We start from the raw sequence: 26,734 nt of genomic DNA, 5'->3' as shown, positions 1-26,734 counted from the left end.
AAGTCTCATTACGTCCTGGTAACTTTTTTGAGCAGGGCTGGAACTGGAACGTCCAGCACAGAATGTTGTGGTTCCTTTAGCACTTTAGCTTTAGATGGAATTGGAGATGGCTCTGCAGGGGGATCATTAAGCTCTAAGGTAGCGAAGGCTTTACCCAGGAAAGAAATATAATGAGAATCCTGAAACAGCCAGTGGGAGGGTTGTTGGGGAGTTAGTGGGTTGTTACTCCATTCATCTTCATCTTGATCCATGAAAGCAAAAGGATCAGAGAACTCAAGACTGTTGGGATTGTGCTCAGTCTTGGGTTACTAGATTAAGATCCTTTTACATCCCAAAGGGATTGAGAGACTGGGTTCTGGTTGTAGACTGCAGTCTGGCTGAAGCAGATTCCATGGAATGTATGTTAGGTTGCCCAGAGTTGAGAGAGGGCCTTTTAGGCACTGTCTGTGCTTTCTTGCCGGCAGGTCTTGTCTGAGATGATGAAGAGGCTTTTAAAACAGGCAGAAATTCAGCTGTAAGCTTGATTTGATTAAGCACATCCTCAGACAGCTGTAAGGTATTCATAATAGCTGGAGGGGGAGGACCCCAGAAGAGCCCTGGTCCATATTAGTAGTTGGAGGAGAGGATTCTTCCTCATCTGATGATTAAGAGGGGCTATTGGAAAGTAGAAAATGTGTTTAAAGCCTTTTGCTTGCCTCTTTTCCTTTTCCCAGTTGGGATCTGCTTCAGAGGAGGGGGTAGTGGTCTGTCCCCCCCCCCCCAGTTATTTAGCCCTCCTAGCCTCTCCAGACTGATTATTATTTAAATGAATAATCTTTTAAAAAGAAATCCCAAATGCTGAATCGGAATGGATAGCAGGGGAATATAGCACACCCAATCGATATATGAGTGGGGTGGATGCAATCTGCTCTTAAGTGAAGATGTAAGGCTTTCCTTCTGGAGAAATGGCTTTAAAAAGCTCAATGAAGAGGTTTCCTTTTTGCAGAAGGGAAGAAATGGCTTTTGCGCCAAAAGACGCAGCTTGCATGTCTCTCCAGGCTTCCCCTTGCATTCCTCCTTCACTACAGCTGCTGTTGTAATGGAGAAATCCCTTTTCTCCCTTGGCCAACCACTTACAGCGGGAGGAAAATGATGAAAATATTAAGATTTCTTTTTAAAGAACAGCAGAGAAAATGGGAAGTGGGCGGGTAGGGGAGCACACTCCTATAACAAGGAAATAAGCTGCAGAAAGCTTTAAACTTAATGATTAAATAAAAGTCTAAGAAGAAGTATTGAGCAAACTACTTTAGAAATACAAGATAAAATATTTTTTAAAAGGTAAAAGCCTGAAAGATCAGAGGGAGCTTGTGGCAACTGGCTGCACTTTGACCGGAAGGTTGGAGCAGAACTGCAGAACTACCTCCCAAAAGGTTGCTGCCTGCCTTCAATCAAGGGGTGGTTCTGTCAACCCATCCTGCTGACCTGAACTGGGAATATGAGAACAGTTTTCACCTGCTGCCAGATGGATAACAAAGAGGGAACCAGTCTGGGAGCAACCACTGAGAAGGCCTTATTCTGCATCCCCACCAAGCGTGCCTGGTAGGAGAGGACCAAGGGAAGATCTCTGCTGAAGATCTCAGAGCCCAAGCAGGTTTGTATAGGGAATTATGGTTCTTCAGATAGCCTGGTCCCAAGTTGTATAGGACTTTATGGCCTAACAACGTCAGATAGTATCAATAACCAGCTGACAAAGCATTGTAGGGTATTGAAAGCAAACTGTACTCTTCCAGGCATGTACTAATTCACAAGAATAGGCAATCAACTTGTCAGCAGAAGGTAAAAAATGCTGGAAAGATTCCACTCCAGCAGCCCTGGCCTCCATATAGGAGGGATTTGTAAATGTTATTCTGCAAAACAGAGATACAACAATAGTGTCCACGATTGTTCAACACATCATACATGGATGGCAAACTGTATGTAATGTGTTGCATGGAGGCAGTCAGCCCAAATACATCTGGCAGGAATCAAACCAATCTTGTGCATGTATTAACTCCCTTTGGAACTGGGGAAAACAGCAAGAAAGATCTTGGTGGCAAGGGAAATTTCAATATGGCAGCAAATTATGGATCACATTTCTAGCAATAGTATCCATATAGATCTAGCTCAGTTCCTAAACACTTGTGCAGCTGCTTGAAATTAGCTTTCTGGGTGACAAAAGAATATTGAATGATTGCTGGAGCATACAGCAGATATTCGTCTACATGACAAGAGCAGTGGAGAGAACAAGTCAATGCAGAATTTCCCCCGGAATTTTGCTTGGCAGAAAGAAATCTTAAAGGTTATCAAGAAAGTGAGCAAAATGAAATGTCATTATTTCCAAGACAGATTTAAACATGGCACAACTCATAAAGCACTTTGATTTGGGGCTGCGCTAGATTTCCATCCTATTTGTTGAGCGAACCAATGCTGTATAAAGTTGAGTCACAGCAGAGAAATCCAATTCCCCCCTCAACTTTTATGTACCTTTTCTTCACATGAAAAAACAATCTTATTGGAGCATTAATTTCATTTTTGTCAATCTGATCCATGGAGGCTAAGCAAATGCAAAATCTGCAGCCCCGCAACCCAGCATGAACTAAAAGCAGTTTGACAGGATGATACAGCTGGTCTAAGCCTGACCCTGGCATTGCAAAGTCTGTTACATGGAGGATTTGGCCCGCCTTGCTTTGTTTTCTTCCCACTCCCTACATCTTAGCTGCTGGAATTCCCCATCAAAAATTAATGCAACAATATGTTTCAGACACTCCATCTGTAGCCTCAACATCTGCTGAGTCTGCCTCCCCATTAAAACCTCAAAGTGAAATCCTTTCTCCTCACCTGCCATTCCCTCCACTTTTGAGCACACCTTGATGGTAAATTATTGTTTAGCAAGATTTACTTCCTCAGTTGAAAACACCAAACAATAAGTTTATCTTCACAATAGCGATGAAAGGAAGACTGTACAGAGGGAGGGGGGATTGTAAATGAGCAGAGGGGAGATTGCTAAAGTAGGACAGCAACTTGGGACTAGTTCTTAAAAGGCGAGTGTTTCAAAGCGTGGTAAAACATTCTGTTAAAACAATAGATAACACATGAATCTGCCCTGTGCCCTGAGATCATCTGGGGTTCAGGTTCATTTGCTTATTGAGATTGGGATGGGGAGGCTGAAGAATGGGCCTTTTCTGGTGTGACACCACTGTTTCGGATTGCCCTTTCTAGATCCATGCACATGTTGCCCAAAATGACTGTGGCCACAAATCATGGTAAACCACAAACACCAGCACAGAGGAAAAAATCTCTCCACTCATGGAGGGAGGGAGGAAGCGAACCATCACCTCTTACTTAACATTAGGTCTGGACTAGGGTTTGGTTTACTCCCGTGGTTTCTTTTCTGGTTCTACTGGCTGTAGTTTGCTGGAACAAAACAAACCGCAGTCCCTGGCTCAGACATAAGAAGAATTTGGATTTGGATTTGATATCCCGCTTTATCACTACCCAAAGGAGTCTCAAAGCGGCTAAAATTCTCCTTTCCCTTCCTCCCCTACAACAAACACTCTGTGAGGTGAGTGAGGCTAAGAGACTTCAGAGAAGTGTGACTGGCTCAAGGTCACCCAGCAGCTGCAGGTGGAGGAGCGGAGACGCGAACCCGGTTCCCCAGATTACGAGACTACCGCTCTTAACCACTACACCACACTGGCTCTCATAAGGCAACATTAGGGTCATGGTTTGCTTCCTCCATGCACTAACCACACCCCATTAAGGTTTTTTTATGAGAAGGGATATCAATATATTTGATAAATGGTTCAGAATAATTTATTCGAATGACATGGTGGAGGCATTCAAAATGTTTGGGTAAGTATAATTTCTGATGAATAGGAATGCAGTTGGCACCATAATAATAACATTTTTATTATTTGTAAGCTGCCCACTGGACTGGGTTGCCCCAGCCACTCTAGGTGGCTCCCAACAAAATATTTAAAACACAATAAAACATCAAATATTAAAAACTTCCCTATAAAAAGGGAAATACCACAAATGTTGTAGGATATTATTTTGGGTACTTAAATGTAGCACCATAGAACCCTTAATATTACCTCCTTCTAGAGTTTGTATTATAAATAAGGCTAACTGAATCACTAGACAAATTTGAGGAAGGAGCTATTTAATGCAATCTGGGCACCTCTGATGCCTTGGGACAAAACACCTTGTTACTACAAATGGAAACTGGCTAGGCCAACATGACATCCTTATATTTCAAATTAATTACAATATAACCAAACCAAGAATTAAACTTCAGCCCCCTCACTACTTTAATCTTATCAACAGGACAATGGGTTCCTTCCTTTACATTTGCAGTGCTTGGGAGGACGATTTATCTTCGTTAAATAATAATTGGCTTTATTATCTTTTGACTCTTCAGAACCACAGGCTGGCAAGGTTTTTAAAAATTTCATCAATCTTATTTTGCGTTTTTCAAAGCTGGCACTGAAAGCTTGGAGGGAAGACGTCAAAGCCTGCAAAACACATTGTATCTCCTAACATTATGAATTGGGCTCGAGAATATCTAATTTACTAATACATATACTAAAGTGACAGGCACCTCTATATTTCATAACTTGAACAAGGAATTCCAGAAGCAAAGACCTGAATTGCAGTTTCAGATGATTAGTGTTGCAACAGGAATACAACCTTCCAAAAACACTTACAAATGCTCACCTTTTGCAAACTTGCTTTTTCAGCCATTTACTCAATCTACACTTCTTGTGTCTTTTCTCAAAGTGTTTGAAGATGCACAGAGATATAATGGCGCATTGTTAACACTTCTAAAGATGGGATACTGTATATTGGTTAAGAGATACATATCAGGCTCTGAATTTTGCTCTAGACATAATTGTTCATCAGAGGGGCCAGGATTGAGGATTGAGGGGACCCAACATGATGTGACATTGCACACAGGGCCCTCTGAACATTGAGGGACCCCCCTCAAAAAAATGATTGGGGGGAGGGCACAGTGCCTCAGTCCCTAGGAGCCAACACCCTTGTTGTCCATCCCCTACGGGGTGAATTGGGCGACAAGTCTTGGTTTTTTTCCTGGCTTGTAAATTCATCTGGGGGCCTATGCACACTGGGGACCTATGCTGTTAGCCGCTCTGAGCCCGGCTTCGGCTGGGGAGGGCAGGATATAAATAAAATATTATTATTATTATTATTATTATTATTATTATTATTATTATTATTATTATTTTGTTCATGCCTTGCTTCCTTCTGCTTGTCACTGTGCAGACTAGTACCACCACAAGTTTTGACTGGAATCCTGACCACACCTTACTCTGCACTATTTCAAGGAGGTGTCCCTGAAAACGCACAGTATATCCTGTCCATCACATTGTTTTGCTGTTTCACTTTCCTTTCTTCTTACCTGCCCTTTCTGTACCCTTTCCACCACATTGTGCCACAACTGCACATGCCTTCATTTTCTACTGCTTTTTTGAGGGGGGTTCTTGTCTTCCTGCATATATGCGCATAAGCCCACGATATCCTGTTGTTGCTTCTCTCCCCCGCCCTCCTTGCCCCTCCTGGACAAAGCCCACTCTTTTGCAGGCTCAATGGACTGAAATGAACACACTTTTAAGAGCTGGTCAACAGTGGGACGGACTCTGCTTCATTAGAGCTTCCAAAGCAGAGGTTAGATGGCCATCAGCCAGGGATTTTTTAGTTGAGATTCCTGCTTCACAGGGGGCTAGACTAGATGAACCTCTGGGTCCCTTTCAACTCTACACTTCTACAATTCTATTATTCCTGCCTGGTTGCAATCCTGTTCAGCTTTATTCATGTCTGTTGAGTTTAGTACATTTATTGTTTTCTTTCTTCTCAGTTGCAATCTCAAGGCACGCACCATTATATTGTTTTCTTTTAAAAAATATATAGGTTAACACCTTAAAAGCATTTCAGCCACTCCAGTACTCAAATATCATCAAAGCAGTTCTTATCAAGATTATGACCTTTTCATTGGCAAAAAAAAAAAGGCCTCAGATTTCAGTTTCTCCTGTTATTCTCTAAATCATTATCTCCCCACCCCCACCCCTATTAGTCAAAAGACCACCTGTGTGGACTTCAAATCCCACTTTTATTTTCCCCCTCTTCATTTTGTTTTCTTCGCTATATGTCCATGCCATTCTTTGTAGCCTACGGTGTGTTGCAAATGTTTTATTCACATGGCCACAGACTGACTATTCCCAAATGTTAATTAAGATCAGAAAATGAGCTGCAGAGTGCATTAGTGGTTATGTAATACAGACCATTAAAGCCTGCTTTATAAATGAATGTCATTAAATTCTAAGTATAGCTGTTTTTCCTCTGCTGCCAGGGGGGGAAAAATGAGAGACACGGCACCTTTTATTCAAGATTTTTCAGGCAACTTAGCAAGGTGGAGGGGGAACGTAATTATCAAACCCATTTTGTAATGTAAGAGAAGAAGTCTGTGCCAAAAGCTGCAAGGTTTTCTGGGTTTGGCTCCTCATTATGTGACAGTAGCTTAGTTCATCCCTAACATTGAGCCAAACCATGGTTTAGCATGAATGCTCAAGCTCCCAGAGACGAAGGTAATGCCTGCTTGGTTCTCCCTCTCGTTCTGCTGCTGCTGCACTATTGGAAGTTTAGTCATGGTTTTGGTTATTGTGTCATCTAAACGTGGGCTTGTGGTTTATTTTATATTGAAGTTTTTGAGCTATTGTTAAGGTAAATTGCCAAAAATTTCACTGCTCACATGGATTGCCATCTATCTGGATTTTCCCTGACATTTAAGCGATATCTGCCTGGACACTGTTTCCAATGGCTGATTACCAACTATGTCTGGGAAATTGCATATGGCAACCTTTTGGCATGAGGAGGTTGGTATAAGCAGTAATAGGAGCAGCTGCATAAGTTAGTATGAAACTAACTTCAGTTCTGCATCCAAAATATGAGTATGGCTTGCAAATCCTATGCCATTTAAAAAGCACACCAACCAGAAATAGCTATATAGAATCTGTGAAGATAGACAATTCTAAAATGTGCGGAGAAGTCTACACCTCACTCCCATCTCACAGAACAGCTGGATCATGACACTTATGCCACTCCCAAGGTCCCAATAAGCGCTGCTTGGCATTGGTTTTTCCATGGCAACCCTGCATTTCTTATGCTGCTGACCAGCAGGCCTAGTTCAATCTGTCGTTTCTTTAGCAAAACATATTTAACTAACTGTTCTCGATTATCACTGGACTGCTCAACAATTCATTTTTAGAAAATAGACCTTAGGCAAGTAGATGCTTTGGTCACCCAAAAGCAAGCATTTTACCTTTTAAATTATATGTATTAATCTTTTTTTTCTAAAAAGAAAGAATCAACAGGAGATGCTGGACATAAAAAATACAGAATGTATGTGTGATATAAACCAACCACGGAAGCAGTTGATCTGAAACGGTATGAAATCAAGAGCAGCAAAATACCAGTAACTCACAAAGAGAAAACATAAACAGACTTCTGTTTAGAACAGGTATTTAAAAACACCCCTTCAAAGCTATTCTTTTTCTTTTGCGATACAAACTGTTTAATGCAACCCTTTCCTTTTGGTGATCTTTGCTGAGAATAGTTTCACTTGTAAAAGGTACTTTTAAAAAAGGAGGAGAAAAGTGTCCACTATACGAACACTGTAACACACCTTTTAAAACCTATATTAACCCGTTAATAAGGAAACCAATTTCATTTTGCCTTACTTGCTTCACAACATCTGAACAACATAAAACTGGCACAAAATGCCTGTTTCGATCCATCATCTTTTGGAATCTGTGAATATAACAAGGATGATTCCCTGCCTAGTAATTTTTTGGCTATCACACCTTCACATGTTCTAATTCAGATCATACAGCAGGATGCCCATTATCTCATTATCTGAGCCATAATTTGCACAAACCTCTAATCACACAGACCCACTATCGATGTCTCCTGTAGGTAAGGTTTAAAATGAAACCACTGGTTTAAAGGACCCAAGGATCTGCTAGGAGGCAGGTATAACATAGTGCAGTAGCATCCTCAATCATCAGCATATAAGGGCTCATCCATACTTCTGCTTACCCCATGACAAGGAAGCACAGGTCCAAGGGGTTTTCTGCTTGACCCACACTTTCCACGCATGGATCTGAGTGATTTTCCCCTTGCCCTGTTCCTTTCCCATGGAAAACCCACAACACATTGCAAATGCTTCCTTTAGGGCACGAATTATGATAAAAGCCACATCTAGATGCTTCAAGTGAGTGATATTGAATGTATATGCTGGGTGTGTGTGATGTGGTCATCACTTCAGTTAAGAAGTTGTCATAGAAAAATACTAATAGCATAAGCAAACAAAAGAAAAGAATGCAAAAGTCCAGCTTTAAAAAATACTGATGGATTAAAGAGTTTTCATTCAAAAGGGCACCCAAATGTGTGGCTTTTTTGGTATGAATTTCTGCAAGGAAAGTGACAGGTTTAAACCCTAAGATTGAATCTTCTTTGCTTAATGCACACTTTGAATACGCTAATCAAAGAAAGGCTGAATTCCTTCCAGGGTCTTGCTTTTTGTAGGTAATACTGCTACCTCCAAAACTGCTGCTAAAGCTATTTTTTGTGGGGGGGAAATGTCTCTCCATGGTACACATGTCATCCTTTTCAGAATACATTTTTCAAAATCAGTACTCACCTGTCACACTCAGGTAAATAAATGGGCTTGTCTTATTCTCTCCGTTTTTTTCATTGACTGCCTGGACATAGTAGCACCCAGCATCCGCTGCTGATGTCGCAAGAATGACCAATTGATTCTCTAGTGTGATGGTTCTATTTGGAGAAAAAGGCAAAACAGGGTTTGTTAAATTAGGACAAGAAGACTAAAGTTGCAAAATATATCTCTGAAATCTGGCAGGCTTGCAGAGGAAATCCTTCTCAAACTGCCTGGAAATCATTGAAGTTCATTGATCTCTCTTTCTTTGGATTTTTTGTGATTTTTAATTTGACAGAGACCAGAATCTAGAACACTCAGGAATGGGCAATGACTTGTTTATACACAGTGGGGTTTTTGAATATATTTATTTTAACCCCATGCTATATCAGAAACTGCTTTTGAAACTCACCTTGATTTTAAAAGCAATTCATCATTCAGCATGAAAGGCAGCTGCTTGAAAAACACAACCCAGTGTACACATAGTTCTGCAATTCTTTGCACTCTAGCTATAGAAAGATTAAAAGGAGCACCTAAAGCAAACTGCATGAAGCACTGGAGATCTGTATTCAGATAAAGGTTGTATTTTTACCTTTAAGCAGCTTCTAGGGTTCTGATTTGAAGTAGATATGCTGTGCAATAGGTGGTTTAATATTTTCCTTCTGCTGTTTTCTAAATCTAAGTTCCATCCCTATGGATCTAATAGCAGGTGGGAGTGGAAGAGACATGATTTAGATCAAGAAAACAGCACAGAGGTAAAGTTATCCCCTCCCTGAGCACCAGTGGCAAAGATCCAGTGGCAAAGATTTTTGTATTTAAATATTGGCAAATGCAAACAAAGATCTTCTGCATCTTGGGCAGTTTGACTCTTAGTGACACCACCAAGCTCTAATATTTAATTCAAACAATTGACTCCAGTCATCCCAGTAAATACTATTTCATTGCAAAGACAACAACAACAGCAATACAGGAAGAGCTACCCTATGGCTTCTTCAGACAGACCTGCTTCTTAAACATTCATCCTTATTTGCTTGTCCAAATCCTATTTTAAGGTTATATGATATTCGCTGTTTGCTGAGCACTTGTTCTGATTTCCTTCCAGGAAGATTATACAACAATGAATAATCATCCTGATTTTTGATTGCATAGGACTGATATGTCTTTCCATCAATTTCCTCATCACTTTCCTAACTGCAAAAAGACTATTGTTGCTTTTAAAGTGAATTTGTTGTGCCAGAGTAATTGAGTACTGTACTTGATTACTCAAATTTAATTTTTGCAGTCTGCAATCAAACTCCTCTTGCAAAATACTTACAGCTCAGAGGTAACCTTATGAAATGTCACTGTTAAGAGAATGCTAATGTCCATTTCTGGGGAAGTTAGAATGTGTGGAGACAGATCAAAGTCATCAGAATCTCAGGAGATACAAATGTATGGCCTATGAAGCTTCATATACCAAGAGCTGCAGCAAATAGCTAATTAACATGCTTAGCTCGAAGAAGTTCTAGAGAAAAGGAAGAGCAAAGCTGCTTCTGACAGCTGTAATTGTACCACCTCCTAAGTTAGGGCCCATCCACACTTTTGTTTGTCCTGTGATTTCACGTGATTTCAAGTCATGGGTACGAGAGGGTCATTTCTTTGTTTCTGTCCTCCCACTTCCCCCAGAAACTAGATTCCCCAGTCTACTGCTGAATCAGAACAAACTTCCATCCGCAGAAAACCCAATTGATGTTTGTTCTGATTTAGCAGTAAACAGTAGTTTTTCCTAGGGAAAGTGATGGGGCAAATAATAATAATAACAACAATAAAACTTCTCAGCCCCGTGACTTGAAATCACTTGAAATAACGAGATAAACGGCAGTGTGGGTGGGCCCTTAGCATGGCATCTTCTCAGAGGAATCAGCAAAGTCTAGTATAAATTTGCCCTTTCTTGTAAGAAATGCTTCTATAAACCAGTCCTTGTAAAATTGCTCTAGCCTTTTACGTCCGCTTGCCTGCAACACTAGACTTTCCACATTTACTCAGCAATCAACCTCCAGTTTTAAATTAAAATCTATAACAATTGATGGACAAATCATTGTCAAAGAGTTTTCCAGCACGCTTCTTCAAAAAGCAGAGGCCACAGAGGGGAAGAATGGGGACGATGCATGATTTGTGTTTGTTATCTTGACTTCTGGGAGAAATGATGCTACCTTTAAGTTGTAACCAATCTCTCAGAGGCTGCAATGGTCTGTGCTGTAGTAACCATCTCTTCAGTACATCTCTTGATTGCATTCATCTCTTGAGTACATTCATATATAGTGCTAATGCTACTGCAACCTGTTCAGCGGCAGCGGCAGCACTTGGAGAAGGCACAAGAGAGCACTCAAGTGACTCCTGCTCCATTATAAGTCTTAATAAATGTGCACAATCTTAGTGGTATTTTGTAACTTGGAGACTATGTGCCCATATTGATAACTCCCCTCTCAGATTTCCAAGACCTATGCCATGTTCTCAGCCAGGCAGGTGTAACTCTGCTTGCATGGAATGATGGAGAGGAACTAAGCGGTTGGTGGTGATGTGGCTTTTGGTAAGGAGGTGCCAAGGAGGGCAGTGGGACAATGTTAGCATCATAACTTATTGGTGGCCCAGAAAAGACTTTGGAATAAGCGAAGCTCCCACACAGAGGGCTTACTCACACTTCCACTTGCCCTGTGCCTAGAAAGCAAGGGGTCAAGCAGCTTACCCTTGCCCCACTCATTTCACAGGGAAAACCCACTCTTTAGTGCTAAATCAGAGCAAATGTCAATCCAGAGAAAACCCAAAGTGCTTTTTTGTCCGATTGCGGTTTCCCCGCAGGGAAAAAGCAGAACAAGAAGACTGGATAAGCTCTGAAAGCAGGTGGTTAGGAAGGATTAAAAAAAAAAATGTAGTACTGGGATTGCAATTAAGGTAAAAGTTGATAGGGACTATATTGTTGGACAAGATACATTACTTCAAAGATTCCTGCATTTCAGGGGGTTTGACTAGATGACCTTTGGGGTACCTTCCAACTCTACAGTTCTATGATTCTACCTAATAAGCCCTAATTTTAAGGGATCTGCACTACATATATGGAAGACAGGAAAGTAAGACAGAGAATGTTTTAACTGGAGTTAACTGGGAAACTTTTAATTTGAACACAGTTAAATTAAATCAATATATTCAAATACAAATTAGGTATCTATTTACCCTTCCACAGAAAGAGTAATTCTAAGCATGTCTATAGACTGGCACCAGCAGGGTTTGTTTGCTTTTTAATGGCTCTTAGACATGAAAGGTGGCTGATCCAATCCAGTCTCAGGGATGGAGTGAAGAGATGCACCTTTTCCTTGTCTTCACAGAAAGTATCAACACCCCACCATGCCCCAGTTAAGAAAAACCAAGATATTACAGTAAATCTGCTTCATATTAAGCATACATTTTAAAAAAGTAAAGGTAAAGGACCCCTGACAGTTAAGTCCAGTCACGAATGACTCTGGGGTTTCAGCACTCATCTCGCTTTACTGGCTGAGGAAGCTGATGTTTGTCCGCAGACTATTTTTCCAGGTCATGTGGCACGTATGACTAAGCCGCTTCTGGCTAAACCAGAGCAGCGCACGGAAACACTGCTTACCTTTCCGCTGGAGTGGTACCCACTTTATTTATCTACTTGCACTGGCGTGCTTTCAAACTGCTAAGTTGGCAAGAGCAGGGACCGAGCAACGGGAGCTCACCCCATTGCAGGGATTTGAACTGCTGACCTTCTGATCGGCAAGTCCTAGGTTCAGTGGTTTAGACCACAGTGCCACCCGTGTCTAGTATGTATAAACGTATATCATACATCTAGTATGGCTTAAATTCCTACTGAGTTCATTAGGACTTACTCCCAGCTAAGTGTGTATAGGGTTGTAGCGTAAGTCAGGATAATATTTAGATAAAAGTAATTTATGGTATTGCCTTGGAGTGATTATCTTACCAGAAGAAATGATTTGTGGAAATCAGTCATGGAGATTACTTAATTTAAGATGGAAGAATTTTTTTCAATTACTTAGTGCACTCAAAACTGGAAAGTGAAATTGCAAGTCTAAACAAATCTGCACACACTGAGAACAATAGTATCTTGTAATTTTGAGAACAGGTAATACTGTAACTATATTTAATATGATAAAGGTAAAGGTACCCCTGTCCGTACGGGCCAGTCGTGTCCGACTCTAGGGTTGTGTGCCCATCTCACTTAAGAGGCCGGGGGCCAGCGCTGTCCGGAGACACTTCCGGGTCACGTGGCCAGCGTGACGAAGCTGCTCTGGCAAGCCAGCACCAGCGCAGCACACGGAAGCGCCGTTTACCTTCCCACTATAAAGCGGTACCTATTTATCTACTTGCACTTAGGGGTGCTTTCGAACTGCTAGGTGGGCAGGAGCTGGGACCGAACGACGGGAGCTCACCCCGCCGCGGGGATTCGAACCGCTGACCATGCGATCGGCAAGCCCTAGGCACTGAGGTTTTACCCACAGCGCCACCTGCATCCCACATTTAATATGATAGGGGAGACTTAAGCAAGCATCCCCATTAGACTCCATGGGTGATAGTTCTAGTTCCAGTTGCATTCCAAAGGATCTCACAACCAACTGTATGCCCTGTACTGTAGTGTTTTGTTTCTTAAACCTAGTAGAATTTCATAAGTATTTTGTGAAACGCAATTTGATGAGATACTAAGTTTGCTATTCAGTCCAAAGCTTTGCTTAACAACACAATCCTACTCAAAGTTCACTATAGATTTTTGAACTTACTTCTAAATAAATTGGTGTGGGATTATAGCCAAGAACAGCACTCTGGATGGAGGCTCCTATTTTCCACATGAAAATGAAAGTGCTTTGAAAAAGTAAACTTTACTTTCAAATGTGAAGTTGCTGTTTCTGGGGGGTGGGGGGAAGGCCATAAAGCTTGAGGAAAAACACTTTCCATCTTCAGTGTTGTTATTTTTTACTTATCCCAGTGCCTTGGGTTTCTAGCCTAAAGTCTGATTCCAGGATGCTTAGCTTGTTAAACTTTTTAAGGTAGACAAAAATGGCATAATGGCTTTAATCTGTCAATATTTTACAATTGGCATAGAGAAAGAAGAGAGAACGGTATGATGCACTGTTGAATTTTGAGAAATACGTAAACATGTCTAACGGAAGATCAACATGCAAATGTATATCACCACCTTGACTCTCCAGGTTAACAAAGATGAAGGTTAACTAATCCTCCAAGGATGATCTGAAACATAAGCCTCTGGAATCAAATGAAAGGTTAAGAGGAAAAAGAAAACAGTAGCCATCATAGGGAGAATAATGTCTGCTTCCTGCCAGATGGTAACCTGGCCCCACATACATTATTGAAGAAGTCACTATGTTAAACACTGGGGGGGGGGGGCAAGGCACCTGTCTACCTAGAGCAGTTAATTCTGTCCAGTTGAAACAGTGATAAGCAAAATATAGATTAATAGTCGGCATGGGGCATCAATGATGCATTTTCAGCCCTTGAGGCAGATGTGTGAGAAGGAAGAGCAAGCAGGAAGAAAAAGACAGGAACTCATGTCTGTAGTAAATTACTTGCTGTGCGGTTGAAGAAAGGCCCCCCCGGGGGGGGGAGTCTCTGTGTGCTACAGTTTCCACACTGAGAGAAGAAAAGTGGTGGCTTTAAACAGCAGAAGTTTGGATAAAGCAGCAGTGAAGGAACACTATGGGGGGAACAGTCATTTTAAACACCACCATATAAACTCCCTAATTTCCGCAAACTCAAGATGCTTACTAAGAGAGAGAAAAATGGCATTATTTATCAGGAAGATGGCCAGGGTTAGGCTTTATAGGGGTTATATGTAAAACAAGACAAGATTTTTCCATTTATGGATCTTGAGAAGATCATTCCTCCCCACTGCAACCATCAATGGTCTTATATGGATGCTGAAGGAGAAAAGTCAGATGATTCTTTCCTGCACCTCAATTATTGAAGACGAGGGAGTTCAGGGCTTCATTTTTGTTGATTTCTCCCCCTTTTCATCCAAGACACCAACTCCTGGAGAGTTAAATATTTGCTAGCTTTATAGTGACTAGATTGCATGATAAACAGATAATGCCAGATTACTGTATCATAACAGAATAAAATCCAAGCCACGGCAAAACCTGATTTGGTCTATACTTACAACACAGCCATCTGTTTAGGAGCCAAAGTGCATTCTATTTTGTCAAAAGGCCTAGATAAAGCTCCCTTTACAGAGCTGCCACACAGCTAATACAAACATCAAGCTGCTTTTTGTGCAATATTAAATGCGGGGGGGGGGGGGAGGGATCTATGTGCCTTATAAAAACTTCAGTTTGGATCACATCTAACTGGAGCTGATCCTTCTACGCAAGAACTTAAGCGACTCAGAAACAGCGAGTCTAGGAAGAAATGAGGAGATTACAGGGCAATAACAATGTAATCACTCAGGGATTCCCTGTAGGATTGTCATCTTCTGGCAAAGTCTTTCTGACATGAGCCTGTCAGGAAAAAATATGCTAGTCATTCTTTTGTAATTATTAATTGCAGTTTCATTGCTTTTAACAAAGAAAAGGAAACGTACAAATGTATGCTCAATATTTGAGGCTGGGGTGGAGAACCCGTCCAGATGTTGTTGGACTCCAACTCCCACCAGCCCATTATAGCCAATGGTCAGAGAGGGTGAGAGTTCTAGACCAGCATCTGGAGGGCAGCAGGTTGCTCACTCCTCTTCTTGGCTTCGTGCCACACTAACTTTCACAAAGCACTTGCTTTTAAATACATTCTAGGGAACCGTTAGAAGAAGCTTATCAAGTGCTATTTAAGGAGAAGATCAGTAATGGCAGGCAAACTATTTTGGAAGGCAGATCTTTACATGATTACTGAAGTCCCTGGCTAGGCAAAGAAGCTGAGAGTGCCCCTAGCTAACTCCTCCATTCACGCAGTGTGGCCCAACAGACCAAACCCCAAGGCAAGTGAAGGTCCCAGAAGGTCCCAGCATTCATGACAACAGGCAAACAAAGAAATGCAGAAAGGGACCCACTTCCCTGATGCCAGGACATTGGCAAATGACTGCTGTTGAAAAATTAATACTCGCCAATCCCACAACTGTTTGAGCAACCACAATGCAAAAGACATACTCTTTGTGGAAACTAGGTTTGTCTGGTTTTGAGGTACACTCATATTCCAGAGCACTCCATATCCACAGAGCAGAATGATGTACCATGATGTATAGAGATAGCCAATAATAATAATAATAATAATAATAATAATAATAATAATAATACAAGCAAGATACGGTAGTGTCAGGGAACTGCCATCAGTGCCGGAGGGAGAGAGCAAAAGCCAGAGGGATTCCAGAGAGTGTCCAGGGATCGGGAGAAGCAGCCCATCTTCTGGGCAAGGGAATCAGCATAGCACCAGTGGAGAAGGGGGGCAGATGGGGGAAGCGGCGAGGCGGTCCCATGACTCCTTGCCTGGGACCAGCGGGGAGAATAGGGGTCCTCCGTTGCCCACACCCTCCTTGTGCAGAAGGCTTTCGCGCAGAGAGAGTAGGAGGAGACTAGGCATCAAAGACCTTCTTTGCTGGAAGAAGTTTAAGAAACGCCCACTGACGGATTCTGCCAGCGATTGAGTCAGCCACGGGTGAGTGGCTGTCAGGACAGAAAAGGTTCACTTTGGCAACCCACCCAGGTGTTTGCACCCAGCCGGGGAGATAGACACCTGCTTACGCACGAGCAACCCCTAGAACCATTACAGGTAGCATTTTCTTCTCCAGGTGATTGCCTCAGCTTCTCACTCGAATAAGAAAATGCTTGATCTTTTTCAAAATGCTGCTATTTGTACATGATACATGCAATCCAATCTAGAAAAAAGCCTACCACACAGGTTAGCTACCACTTGAAAAGTCATGTGGTTCTGCTGTCCAGCATCCCTCTCAAATAAAGACAAAGTGAGTTTTAATTTTTTTAATTCTCTTGTGTTTAAAACTGTAGCTCAGCTTCTGATTCAGCAAAGGCCTTTCATGTTTGAATGTCTACAAAACACCCAACTGTACACAGATTTTCATTTCACACATACTTGGAAATACTAAGATATGGTTTTCAAGTCCTTTCAAAGCAGGTGGCTCACACTGCATGTATAAAACTAAACCCAGTGATGTGCAAATTCAGAACTGGCATAGTAATTACAAACTATCTCCCTGCCCCCCACTTATCAAGAGACTCATTTATTTTCCGAGCATTTTCTCTTGACATGGAAGGGTGGGACATGTGTGATTATGGTGTTGCATTGTCCCCTGGATATTGTAGCTCACAGCTACAGCCACTGCTGAGAGCCACTTCGAAACTGAACCACCCACACCCTGCCATAACAAATAGGAAGGGGAATACTTAAATCTGGATTGGAGACAACTACATAAAATGTTTGCAATAAACAAATCAATAGCAGTGACTCAAACAGAGGGAAGGTACCAAGTTTCATTGTCATGCAGTCTCATTACGTTGATCACAGAAATCAAATGTTTCACTCATCAAATATTTGATAAATTCTGTGCCTAGACCTGCAAAGCAGTCTTACTAACAGAATCAGCAGAAGTGTAATGTTACATATGAAGCCAGAGAAGAACTTCCTAGGCAAAATATGATAAATTCATTATACAATTAAGCTTGGTGACCTCAGGTAATTATGAAGCAAAATTGTGAATTATTACCTGAACCAGGTAATTATGAATATCAGTGATATAGTGAAACACATGTTCATCTTCTTAAAGAGTCCAGGCTGAGATACTTCTAATTGCTGTTCCACTATTTGCCGAGTTTAAAAAATAGGCTAAAATCCAGACAAAGTCAAGTACTTTTATTTTTCACTGATGCCAATGGGATGCCCACTGAAATCAAGAGGACTTTATAATGCTTAACTTTGGCTGGATTGTCCTGTCATTTTCAATCTTCACCTTCAGAACCCACCATGGGACTGCTCTAAATTTCCTGAAACACGCACTCATCCATTATGAACTCAAATTGTCATGACAGCCCTTTTCCACCGGGACTGTCAACCTAGAGAGTTGTTTGCAACAATGCTACTATTTGACATTCATCCATCAGTGCAAAACAAGAACAGGGCTTATTTTCAAATCTATACCTCAGCCTTAGTGGAAAAGACATTGACGAGGAATTATTGACCCTTTTATAGCATAATCCAAAAACAGGGAGAGAGAAAATGAAAATAAGAGATGAGTTATCTGGACATGACATGGCAAAATAATAAATAATAAATAATACCTGGTCTTGAAGTAGACATAGTAAACTTGGGCAGGTGTCACTTATTAAAGAACACGATTATAGGGCCAGTTTGCACTAAAAAAATCAAAATCAAAAAGTAATGTCTGACCACTTTATCCCAGGAAGAACATTACATGTATAGTTTTAATCCAGGCACTGAACAGACCCAGACCTGCTTGCCTTCAACCAGGGTGCTGTGTCTTGTGCCTTAAGACATTAACATATACTAGGCATAACCCAGAATGTATTAAGATTTTGCAAATATAAACACAGAAGATTCTAGCTCTGTTTTAGGACATGAACAGAGTTCTACAACTTCTGCCTGTGACCAGATCTCTCTCAAACAACAGAAGAGGGGAGGCTTAATTTGGTTTCCAAAAAGGGGGATGCAGATGTTCTTGAAATCCAGGAGTTATATAGCTATGGTCAAAATGAATAATTAGTGGACACCCCCCCCCCCCCCGTTTGTTGGTTTGTTAAGAAGTGATTGATTTTTTAAAAAACCATCACATTTCCTGTCACTTTTTCTCTTACTTATCATGAAAAGTGATTGTTTCAGAATAGCCATCTTTTGCTGAACAGGATCTCATAGCGTGTCCCAAATGCTACAGTTCAGTGCCTAGAAACCATGGGTCTGAGCGATTTCGCCTTTGCCCCACCATTTGCCTCCAAGAAACCGTCTCTTTAGCACTAAATCAGAACAGACGACAATTTGCAGAACACTCAATTGCCCTTTGTTCTGATTCAGCGCTAAATGCAGGTTAATCCTGGGGGGAAGGGGCAGGGCAAACGGCAGCAGAACCGCCTCCTGGCTTGCTTCATCACTCTGGTGTACACTAGGGGGCCAAACAGGCTCTATCAATATATTCAATATTGATTCTATTTAATATATCACCTTATATTCAGCTCATTTAACTCCTCCGCCTGTTGAACTCCCCAGTCTGGCAATTTCTGTAGACAGAGCTAGCAGTCATTGGAAAGCAGAATGGTAAAATTACTTAATTAAAAAGGAGTATTTCTACACAATCCAGATTTCCACATGACTGGTCTGCAAAGGGAACTGTCTGTACTAATGGTGGGCATGGAGCTGATTTGCATTTGGAAGGCTGATGACCAGTTTTCAAATACAAATAAATACAATCATTCATTGTCTCACTATGCAATGGCGTTCTTTGTTGGCACAGACATTTTCTCCGTTATCTCGCATGTTATTAAAATAGCACCTAGCTTTCAGATATATTATAGCACCACCAGAGCATGCTATGCTATGGAAGTAGTCAAAAGCTTTATTAAGCCCTCTGAGGATGTGATTGATGGTCCCCCCTCGCTGTTCCAGTGGCAGGCCCACTTGAAAATACTGCGCTGAACAAAAAGCAAATTAGTAATGAAATGCACCACCCCTTTGTCATAGGGTAGCCTGGTGAGCAGATGGTGAATGAGGTGACAGTGACAGAGATGAATTTTTAATGACAGAGCAACAGTTTTAGTCCATAAATTGAGAAAAGCTTTAGCACTGCCAACCTTGCTGTCCCACAGCTGCTTCTATCCCCATATTCAGCCACACCGCTGTTGCTAAAGTGAATTCGTTATCTTTGAGCTACATGTTCTGACATACACTGTTTCAAGGCTCTGTAGTCCTAATGGCTCGAAAAAGTGAAGCATGCCATCGTGTGTAAAAAGACCTGCTTTCTTGTTCCAGCAGGCTTTTTTGGAATTGACTACTTTTAATTAAAGGGCTGGTGTCGTGCTGTTTTTATTGGAATTATTGGTATGTTTGAAACAGATTTGATATATGTATATAGTTTTAATTCTATCAATGTTTAATTATATTATAATGATGGATTTTTCTGTGTTTTTAGCAATTCTTGGTTTTTCCCCTGTAAACTGCCTTCAGGCCTGTCAGGAGAAAATTCGGGGTATAAATAAACATGCAATAATAATGATCATAATCATAACCATAGTTGTTTTAGAACCATGAACTCTAATCTTTTACCACACCTTTGACTTGCATTTAGTTTGAACTAATGTAGTATTGACCAATTCCTTGCTTGATTATAAATTCAACAGCAGATCCTTCGAAGCAAGGATTGCCAGCTGACAGCATGAGGCTCCTCTACCAAATTTGATTCACATCTACGATTGAAAAGTCTTTCCAAAGTTCAGTCATAAATCTAATGTTTTCAAGTCATAAGTGATGGTCTTCATTTGTTAATGTCGACAGTATGAAAGTAGTTTGTGATCTGGGCAACACATTGGAGAATAAGTGGCCCAAAGAAAATAAGAAAGCTTGGATATTCCTGCTTTACAATACTGAGAAGTCAACACACCAGGTGGGACAGACTCACTATGCTTTCTCCCTGGTAGGTGGGTCACTCTTACTTACTAGCAGAGGTGAGGTGACAGGAAAGTCAGTGAGATGCAAATGTCCCAGCAGAGCCAAGGCAGAACTCCTTCCAATGAGTTTGCACAGCACCAACTTCTCCCTCCTGGTAAGCAACAATAACCCACCTGCTGGGAAGAGAGCATAGTAGAAGCACCCCACTTTTGGTGAGCTGTTTCTGCTGCACACTCCACTGAGCAGGGGACATTTTCAGGAGATGCCAATTTCCTCAGCTCAGGAACACTAATGACTGGAGCTTGGAAGTAAGTTGTTGTTTCTGCAATGAAGCAGTTCAGACTGGGACGCTATATCACTTCCTGGCTCTCACCAAGGCATTGACCCAGGTAGCTGGGCACTTTGGCAGTAGCTCTGAAGCTCCTGCATGGCTCACCATGTCCTCTGCTCTAGAGGTGAGGGAAAATCTGAGAGCCTGCCAGGAACCGAGCCAGCTGGTATGGGGACCTCTGATCTTCTGGTAGGGATGTCTACCTCCAAGGGCTCTTTGGAGGGGTCCTGCTTCCAATGTTCCTTCTCTGAGGAGACTTCAGGACAGTACCAAGAGAATTTCCGCTCTCTTATCTATCAGGCCTAGCACATTTCACCATTCTTCTTCATGAGAGCTTCCCCCTTTCAAATGGAAAATGAGAATACAATGAGAGCTGCTTGCAATAGATGTTATTCAAATGAGGCTGGAGGATCAGGGAAACAGTTGAGATATTGCCAGGTTGTCCTTCAGCCCATAGATGAAAAAAAAACACCCCAAACCTTAAAACCTGTTGTGCTCTGTTCAGTAATTTTGCGACCAAAGTTCTTTCCTATACCCCCTTGAATCAGTTGAAAACCAGAGAATAATTACTATCCTGCTGAAGCAAATATATGGTTTACCATCTTGCATACAGAGGTGGAGGCATGACATATGATTATGCTGGTGACACTAGACCAGAACACATTTTATTTCTATGGAAAAGCCCGAAACACAATGCAATGTTTTATTAGTCTTCCTATTCAGTTTGAGTCAAAGGCCTTTTTAAAAAAATCAAGTGATGTTCTCTAGGGTGAGAGAGGAGTATGTATGCCCTTCCTCTGATCCAGTTCTCCCAAAAACAAGGGCAAAATGATTTTGCAATCAGCCTTTCTTGTTTGAGTCTCTCTGGCTTCCTAAGTGAAAGAGGTCTGTGCTAAGAAACCACAAAGAATCTTCTGATCCCAAACTAGATTTTGTATTTCTCCCAACATGAGTTATTTTGGATATGGCCCAGGAAGAATATTCCTAGATTCTAACACTGTAGAAGAAAACACTGGTGCTGCTTACCATTACAAATCTGGATCTAGTGCTTATCAATGACAGGACAGTGGTTTAAGTGTATTATCTCTCCAACATAGGAAGATTTATATATCGTGGAGGTTCTCCTCCTTAATGTGGTACACGGAGAAAACAACAAGACAGAAGATGTCTTAACATAAACATTTATAATGTTTTATTGGCATGTTTTTAATGTTTCTCATTTTTAACAACATGTTTATTGCTTTTCATATAGGATCAAATGCCTCTCTTGTGATTCAGTTTATCGTATTTTTATGTCACCCTCCAGTTATATTCCCAGGATGGTTTACAAAACCTACAGAATTAAAATGTTAATACAAAAATTAGAACACAACAGTCTCCACCAATTGCAAAACAGTGCTCAAGGAAACTTCATGATCGGGATTTCACACATTAAAAAACAAAACCCTGAATAGCAGCTGGGGAATCAAATCTGGGCTGAAGTGCTTAGGAAACAAGGGTTACCTGTTTCCACCATGCCATTTCTCTAAATTCATCCTCCCAAACCTCCTAGTTGCCATGCCGAGGGGGACATATCGGGGCCCAAATGGCAATTGCATATTTTACATGCAATAGAAAGCACAGCATTTGGGACATGGTTGTTTTAACTGGGAAAATGGTGCAGTGGGAAAAGGATTAGCCCCTCTGCCACCAACATTGTAGCCTCACATTCTGGGCCCCTGGTGCTTATTATTAGAAAGAAAGAAAACAGAGAAAGGGGAGATCCTGTTCACAGGTCTTGAGCATCACAACTAGTTTCACCCTATTAGGAATTATTTTAGAAGTATTTATTTATTTATTTATTTATTTATTTATTTATTTATTTGGGCAACCCAAAGCAACATACAACCAAACAAATGTCCCAGTCATTAAACAGTTAAAAGTTTGCAAATAACTTGAAAACAGGGAATGGGGAGTAATTATCTCAAGTCTAAGTATTAGTCTTATTAGTATTATGGCTTAATTTCCCCTACTTCTGCCTAATGCCTTTTTGTGCGCCTGTCAGACATTCTGTTATGACTGCGGGGAAAAGACAACTGCTACTTCCCTGCTCATTTTCAATTCCTTTAATAGCACTTGAATTACACACAGTGGGTGGGCGGGTATTTCAGTTTTAAACAGCAGTTTCCCAACAACCCTTTGTATTGGAGTATGTTGCATATCACAATATTCACGTCCCCTGAATTCACACTTTGCATGAAGTATAGGCACATACTGTAATGGGCATATTTATCTTTCTCACTGAGTAAGAGCGTCTTCCCCAAAATCTTCTTTTATTTATGTTATTTTGAAGTTTGTCAATCAATCCAATATGTCTTGAATACAACCCTTAACACAAACACATTAATGTATCTTAAACATGTAGATATAGACACCCAGATTCATATCCAATGTTAGTCAGACTCAGGGTTGACCAACTGAGAGAAATGGACTTAAATAATGACCAGTTCTGAATATGACTGGGTAATGGGACATCACCCCTAAGCAAAAGTGCAGCTAAATAAATTAAATTTTAAGATTTAACATACTGACTTCAACTCCAAATACATTCTATCAAGTATGTCACACTGGTGTGGACGGTAAACACAAAAATAGATTTTGTAAGCATTGCAAGTATGGATAAAGTCATAGCTGTCAACGCTTCCCTTTTTTAAAGGGAAATTCCCTTATTCCAAATAAGATTCATCACAAGTTGACAACTATAGGTAAAGTATGAATGAAGGCACACAAAGGCACAGACAGAAACAATGACCCACATATGCATGAATGTCTTAATGTGGACACAGCCCTAGTTAGCTATTTCGCTGCTCATTGAGGAGAACTTCTGGCAAAATTCACTGCAGGTCTCACTTCACAATGCAAAGCCTAATAATAATAATAATAATAATAATAATACAATAATATAATAATAAAAGTAGTAGTAGTAGTAATTTATACCCCACTTATACCCCACTCACTCTGGGCAGCTCCCAACAGAATACTAAAAACAGGATAAAATGTCAAACATTAAAAATTTCCCTGAACAGGGCTGCCTTCAGATGTCTTCTAAAAGTCAGATAGTCATTTATTTCCTTGACATCTGATGGGAGGGCGTTCCACAGGGCGGGCGCTACTACTGAGAAGGCCCTCTGCCTGGTTCCCTGTAGCTTCACTTCTCACAGTGAGGGAACTACCAGAAGGCTCTCGGTGCCGGACCTCAGTGTCCAGACTGAATGATGCAGGATTCAATATTGCTTATCCTTGATTAAATAAGTCTGTTCCTGTATCTTGAGCCAACCCACAGCAGCATCGGTGAAAGTCCCTACACGGCTTACATGAATAAATGTCCCAGTGCAAATATAATGTCCCTGATCTCCTAAGAATATTTAGGAGATGGGAAGAGTGCATTTCCTGTTAATCCCTCCACCTGACTTACATGAGCCCTCATCTCCATTTCAAGATGTGTGCAATGATGTAGGAATGAAAGAGGTTTGCCAATCATGACTATTATGGGGTCCCAATAGTATACTTTCTGTAAATAACGTTTTTCTTCAGAGGGCCTTGTGAATCAGAAAACTTAAAAGTACACAGCCAAACAACATATTCCCTGTATATATTCATATTCAACATATGAATATGAACATATGAAAGAGACATTCTTAACACACATATAACTGAAGAGCAAGAACTGCTATAAAATAAAGGAAAGCACTTGAGGAAGGACACTGTCTTAATAATGATCCACTGCTTCCTCTCTGTCCCCTTTCTAAACAAAATGTTTGCTCCTTAAGATGTAAAGACTTCAAAAATTAGTCAAAATGCTCTGTCTGGGCTTGAATATTTTGTGGTAAAAGCTAATGGGACTATCTCATGGAAACTACAGAGTCCACTCTACAGTCAAAACATAACACTAAACTCTGGTAACTAGATGACATACTTTGTCCCACATTAATCTAGACATTCAGTACTGGGGAAATATAAGACATATGCTTAAACTTCCTGCAGGTTTAAACCTAGACTACATTTGCCTGTGTGAGCTTTGCCTGTGAGTTACCAACGCATCTTCCTTTTCTGGAGCTGTGAGCAGAATGCTGATGCTCCTCACCTTGCCTGGGACTTTGATAATAGCCATGCCAAGAGCTGAATGCCTGTAATTCCAACATAGTCTTCACTGCATATGTCTTCACATATTTATCTCTCAACTTGCAGACATTTCTGCTGCTGAGGCTTTGGGGATTTGCTTGTGCAACACAGCAAAATGCTGGTGTCTGTGAATCCTCTCGTCTGGAGAAGACGAGGCGCTATTACTGAGTTAATGGACAGTATATACAGTTCCATCACCCTCAGTTACTGATTCATATTATCCACTTCACTCTGTAATGAGGATCTCACTTTACTCGCTCACATTTATGCAACAGCAGCATCAGCTACCCACTAATCCTGCAACACACTAAAATGTACAGGCAGATGCTGGGAAACATTAAAAATGTCCTTATCGCTTCGCTGCAGGGATATCAACTTAAACAGGGGAATTGATTTCCAGTTAAAAATAACCAAATAAATATATTTTGCTTCTTAACTAAACTTTGTCAGTGTCAAAAGCTTAATTTTATTATTCCTGCCATTAGTATGGATGGGGGGGGGGGGGTTTCAATTAAATTTTATTTCAGCAAGATAGAAACATATCTATTACCTTCTTAATTTTTTTTCCTAGATAGCATAATTAAAAGCTGGGCAACAATATCTACATGACCAGAACTGAGCTAAGGCTGGGGTGGGGGAGAATGCTACCCACCCAAATGAGACAATCAATTTAAATTAGGGAGCACTTCTGGATTTCCCCTATGTGATGCTTGGTGACAAGATTTTTCCAGTCCATCAGGAAAGCAGCACAAGTCATGAGTAAAAGGGAAAACTTAAGCTCTAAATAAGGAACTGGAAGTGTGGTGGCCAAACACAGCTCCCAGTAGCTTCCCAGTCAGTCACTGACCTCCACACACACACACACACACACACACACACACACACACTTTTTTAAAACAAAAAACCCCAATCAAATCTGTACCTTTATGGGGTTCCCTGAACCCCAGGACTTCCCTCCCCCCACCCTTGGCTTCTGAAGTTCTTCCTCTTTTAACTGCATTTAATTAATTTATCCCAATTTGTTCTACTTCATTTTTATCCTTTGTTGTTTTAAATTACAAGTAATATGTGAATCCTGCTAATGTTTTTAAACTTTTACAGTGTTCTTTGATAGATATTCAATAAAATTCTGTCATTCCCTGCTAAATTTGTTATCTTCTTAGTGCCATCAGGCACCAGTCACTGACCTCCAAATGTTCTATTACGTATTCCTGCATAATTCAAGATTTAGACAAAGGGCTCTTTGACCAGCCATTTGGAATATAGAAAGTACTGTCTACCCCAGGGTAGTGTCTGGGTGTGAATCACAAAAATGTCCAGGAAAATCCAGATGTATGACAATCCATATTGGAAGTGAAGATTTTGACAATTTTCCTCACAAATAGCTCAACAACTTTTTCACTTTTTGAAATATGGCAGCCCTAGCCAAGATGGTGATATCCAGTTGTAATTGAACTCCAGTTCCAATCCTCACTGACCAGTAGGGATGCTGCCTTTCATTGATGAGTGCTATAATAAAACAACCTCTGGAGGGCAGTACATTGTCAACACATTTGGCTATTACTCTCCCGAGTCAGAGGCAGGGGACATATTGAGCCCTATCTAGAAATGCAGGAAAGGAACCAAGAATATTCTGCAAAGCATGTAGCCTACCACCACCAGCAACTAGTAACATTTTTACTTGGTAGGGCTGCCATTTTTTATTTTTTTATTTTCATCACAATAGGACTTATTTAGAAAAGTGAGCCATTACAAATGTGCGGAGTGCAATTGTCTGCTCACATCAGTTATTCTCTGCACATCTGGAAACCAAGCCATATGAGGAATGGTTGAGGGAGCTGGGTATGTTTAGCTTG

General features: G+C 40.9%; 1 protein-coding gene across 7 annotated transcripts in view; it reads right to left on the bottom strand.

The window, feature by feature from the left end:
- Positions 1–26,734, bottom strand: part of SDK1 (sidekick cell adhesion molecule 1) — a 580,479-nt gene that overhangs the window by 324,781 nt on the left and 228,964 nt on the right. For all 7 annotated transcript variants that reach the window (XM_083711227.1, XM_083711231.1, XM_083711232.1 and 4 more), the window contains exon 6: positions 8,735–8,868. In XM_083711227.1, coding sequence (XP_083567353.1) covers positions 8,735–8,868 — 134 coding nt within the window. The remainder of the gene's footprint in view (positions 1–8,734; positions 8,869–26,734) is intronic.

The sequence above is a fragment of the Podarcis gaigeae genome (assembly GCF_964106915.1).
Source record: "Podarcis gaigeae genome assembly, chromosome: 14".
NCBI lineage: Eukaryota > Metazoa > Chordata > Lepidosauria > Squamata > Lacertidae > Podarcis > Podarcis gaigeae.
This window is presented reverse-complemented; position numbering and strand designations above follow the sequence as displayed.